This window comes from Fukomys damarensis, unplaced genomic scaffold (genome assembly GCF_012274545.1).
Source record: "Fukomys damarensis isolate Sample0158 unplaced genomic scaffold, DMR_v1.0_HiC HiC_scaffold_37, whole genome shotgun sequence".
Classification (NCBI taxonomy): Eukaryota; Metazoa; Chordata; class Mammalia; order Rodentia; family Bathyergidae; genus Fukomys; species Fukomys damarensis.
In genome coordinates, this window is record NW_022900949.1 from 8,299,810 (window position 1) to 8,304,314 (window position 4,505).

General features: G+C 56.6%; 1 protein-coding gene across 1 annotated transcript in view; it reads left to right on the forward strand.

Annotated features, from left to right (window-relative positions):
- Ticam1 (toll like receptor adaptor molecule 1) overlaps positions 1 to 1,122 on the forward strand; it is a 2,328-nt gene extending 1,206 nt beyond the window's left edge. The window contains exon 2 of the mRNA XM_010635083.3: positions 3 to 1,122. Within this exon, the coding sequence (XP_010633385.1) occupies positions 3 to 787 (785 nt within the window). The 3' untranslated portion in view covers positions 788 to 1,122. The remainder of the gene's footprint in view (positions 1 to 2) is intronic.
- Positions 1,123 to 4,505: the final 3,383 nt, after the last annotated feature.

Sequence of the window (4,505 nt, forward strand, 5' to 3'; positions counted from 1 at the left end):
CCTGCAGGACGCCATCGACCACTCGGGCTTCGTCATCCTGCTCATGACCCCCAACTTCGACAGCGCGCTGAGCCTGCACCAGGTCAACCAGGCCCTGACCAGCAGCTTCACGCACCACGGCCGCCGCGACAGCGTGGTCCCCTTCCTGCCGCTTGAGAGCGCCCCCGGGCTGCAGCGCTCCGACACCTCCCGCCTGCTCTCCGGCCTGGTGTGGCTGGACGAACGCTCCAAGATCTTCTCCAGGAAGGTGGGCAACACCTTCAAGCCCCAGAGGCTGTGGGAGCGCAGGGCGCACTGGCAGAGGGAGCAGGATGTGCGGGCCCGGCTGGAGGCCAGGCAGCGCCTGGACGGCGAGAGACAGCAGGCCGAGGCCTTGCACGCCCAGCACAGCGCCTACCTCCAGAGCTACCTGGCCTGGCAGGCGCAGATGGACCGGCTCAAGGCGGACTTTGGGAGCCACTTGTCACTCGGGACTCAGGTGCCTTATCCAGCTCAGAGGCCCTTCGGGGTCCAGGGGCCCTGGGGAACCCTGCCGCCCTTCCCAGGCTGGCCTGGGTGTCCCCAGCCACCCACACTGCCCCCAGGGCACCCTGGGAGCTCCTCGCCAGCCTTCCCGCAGCCTCCAACCTTTCCACCTGCCTCCTCTGCACCCCCCCAGACGCCCCTTATTATCCACCACGCCCAGATGGTGCAGCTGGGAATAAACAACCACATGTGGAACCAGAGAGGGGCCCAGGCACCTGAGGACACGGCGCCGGAAGTGGAAAGACTGAGGGACCAGGCCTGACCCCTGGGGCCTTACCACCACCCCGGCACCAGCTGTGGTCGGGACATTCCTGCTGGACAGTGACAGGCGGTCATTTTTGCCTTTTCTTTTCTTTTCTTTTCTTTTGAATAGGGTCTTGCTGTGTATTCCAGCTGGACTTGAACTCATGGCCTCCTTGCCTCAGACTCCTGAGCTGGGCTCACAGGCGTGTACCACCAACCCCGGCTCATTGGCCGCTTTTAAGACCTGGCCCCGGAGGACTACCATTTCTCCGTGTAAAGCCCAGAGGAGCCAGGTGCGGTGGTGCACACCTGTCATCTCAGCAGTGTGGGAGGTTGAGGCAGGAGGATTCAAAGTTTGAACACTGCCTGGGTGACTTAGCGAGACCCTGTCACTAAGGGCTGGGGGTGTAGCTCCGTGTGAACGGCCTGGGCTCCAGCCCCAGCACCAAGGGGGAAAAGTGCCAAGAAAGGAAACAGACCTGTGTATGGTGTTTACGAATGCATCTAATTCTGGGTAGGGGACTTGGTAGTGGTGGGGGGAGGGAACTTTTAATTATAAATAAAAATATTTATTGAATGATCCCTCAGAGCCACAGGGCTCTGATCTGCTTTCTGCTAACGAACACGTGGCTCCCCTTGTGCTTAAAAGGGAACCAGGAAGAAATTTTGCGCTCTGATCTTATTTTATTGGGCATAACAAGATCACGTGACCTGGACCTGTGTTTGCAAGGCATGCTGGGAGATGTAGTTGTTTTGGAGGGAGTGTGTTTTACAGCAAGTCTTTTTTTTGTTGTTTTTGGTATGGGAGATTGAACTAACTCTGGACTTTGAGCTTGTGAGGCAGGGACAGCACCACTGAGCTAAATCTGTGGCCCTGTTTTGTTTTTCGAGACAGGGTCTTGCTGTGTAGTTCAGGCTGGGCCAGCCTTGAACTGACAGCGATCCTCCTGCCTCAGCCTCCTGAGTGCTGGGATTACAGGTGTGGACCACCAAGCAGCGCTTCACAGTCTCAATTGTAATGTCCCAAAGAGGAGAGAAAACAGAAATGCTTGGCAGCTATATCCTCTGCCCTTTTTGTTTTTAATTTTGAGACAGAGTCTCTCCATGTCATTAAACTGCCCTGACTGGGCTCAAACTTGCAACCGTCCTGCCTCAGCCCCCCAGATTGCTGGGAAGACAGGCAAGTGCCACCATGCCGGGCCAGCACTCACTGTGCTCCGTGCAATTTCAGGATGGGTGGGATACTGTTATTTTGAGAATAAGAAGGGTGGCTATGCTGAGCGAGCCACAGGAATGAATTTTTGAGGCTTCAATACCTAAACACACTTCTGTGCTCTGAGTGGTCCCCCAAAGGAAATGCTGTCATTCGTAGCCACTTTTCAGATGGGGAAAATGGAGGCCCAAAAAAGTGAACTGGAGCTCCCATCGTGCCCCAGCTTAGAACCAGGGTGCTCACAGTGGAAGCACTTCCAGGCGAGCATGGAAAAGGCTTCAGGAGGGCAGAGTCAGACTTTGACGCGAGCCCTGAGATCAGTGCCTTTCTGCAATGCCTCCTGTTTTCGTCCCCGACTAAAACTGAGTCACAGTCCTGGCCCCTGCAACAGCCCTGAACTGAAGCCTGGAGGGCAGAGCCTCTAAGATTCCATCCCGGGGTGTAGTGTGTGACGAGCGTTTACTGGGCAGCTACTGTGTGCCAAGATTGGCCCAGGCCCTGGTGGGGATGAAAATGGATTTCATTCACCTGCTGCCCTCAGGCTGAAGGGAAGGGGACCGGAAAAAGGGCACCAAAGAAAGGCCGTGGAGGATCCTTTGACTGGGAGTCTGCAGCCGGAGATCTCCCAGCACACACGGCCTGCCCTGAGGGTGGGGGAAGATCTCTCCGGCTCACTGAGTAGCTCAGAACCCAGCACGACCAGGGCTCAGAGCCAGTGCACAGTGAGTGCATTCTTTGGGTCAGCCACTGCCGAGCACCTGCTTTGTGTAGGGAACGACCGTGACCAGCAGGTAGAGGGGTGATCAGGGCTGCGATGGGGTCATGGAAGCCCAAAGGGACCCTTGATCAGTGTGATGCGATGAAAGGAAGATTCCAGAAGGAGCAAGTAGGCTGAGACCCCAAGGCTTAGTGTGGTGGTGTATGCCTTCCATCCCAGTGCTCAGGAGGCTGAGGCAGGAGGATCCCCACAAGTTTGAGGCCAGCCTGGTGACACCCTGTCTCAAAAAACCAAACCAGCACCAGGGATGAGGCTCAGTGGCGCTGCACCTGCCTGGCAAGCACGAGGTCCTGAGTTTGACCCCTAGGACCAAAACAACAAAAACAAATTAAAAAAAACCAAACCCAAAACAAAATCCCCAAACAAAAAGGGTTCTTTGTACTGGGGATGTGTGTGTGTGTCAAGGGCTCAGCCACCGTTCCTACTCCCTGGTGGGCCCAGCTGGCCCCAAGTCAGGGATGGAGTGGGCGTCCTTTGGAGCCAAGCAGCTTTAGAGGAAAATAGGAAGGAAAGTAACAGAATTCCCCTCTACAAACTGAAGCGGTGCAAAGCGCAATGTGTATCTCAGGAGACCGGGGGCCCGCAGCCAGGGTGGTGGGGCTGCCCCATCGGGATGAGCCCTTTGGAATTTCTCAGGGATTTTTCCCCATCTTCTCCCACCCTCCAGACCCAGAGAGGGTGGGGTTTTGTAGGACGTCACACAGCGTCCCTGTCCCAGCTCCTTAGGAGGCTGAGGCAGGAGGTCGAAAGTCCCAGCCCAACCTGGGCAACTTCGTGAGACCCTGACTCGAGATAAAAACCGAAAAGGACCTGGGACAGAGCTCAGTGCTCGGCGGCCCGGCACCCTGCTGACCGCTGCCCAGGTCACCCTGACCAAACTCGCTCTGGCCTTGGCAGGAAGTGAAAACTGAACCAGGGAGAGGAGGAAGTTCTTGCAGCCGCCGACACCCTCTGCTCTGCTGATGCAAATGCAGGTTTTGCTCCAGAGTGGAATCCACAGAGTCCCCGTGACATGTGCGAGCTGTAGGACGGGCTGCACTGGCAGGGCCAGTGGTCATTTCTGCGCCCTCCGGGCCCGGTCCCCCTGCCCCATCCGCATGGTCTCCTCGCTGCGCCTCCACCCTGTCCCAGGGCCTTTGTACAGGCTGCAGCTTCCACCTAGAGTGCTCTTCCTCCAGAAACCTCTATGGCTCCCTCCTTACCTTTCTGTGTCCAATTTAAGAGGCACTTAAATCACAGCCGTCGAATTCCCCAGGGTGCTCTGTGTCTGTGGCAGTTAGCAGTTTGGAACAAACGTAGGTTCACTCATCCATCGCCCATGCTGTCGGCCATCTGCCTTCTCTCGGAGGGCAGGGCTCCTTGTGCCTCTCTTTGCACCCCCAGTTCCTGGCACACAGCAGGCACTCAACAAACGCTGTACTTTGAGTTAATGCTCAAGTGTGTTTTTAACTTATGAATTGAACCCAGAAACTGCCCCCAGCCATTTTTTAATTTATTTTGAGGCAGGGTCTCACTAATTCACTGGGTTTCCCAGGGTGGGCTGGACTTGAAATGCTCCTGCCTCAGCCTCCCAGAGCACTAGAATAATGGGCATGCACCATCTCACAAGATGCAGCCTAGGCAAAGCTCTGGTGGCAGTGGAAGGGCTTGTGGGGCCTCTAAGAGGCCGAGGAGTGCCAGCTTGGTCTCCCGGGGCACAGGACTTCTGTCCCCCAAGGCCAGAGGAGGCAAGCGTTATGGGGGCGG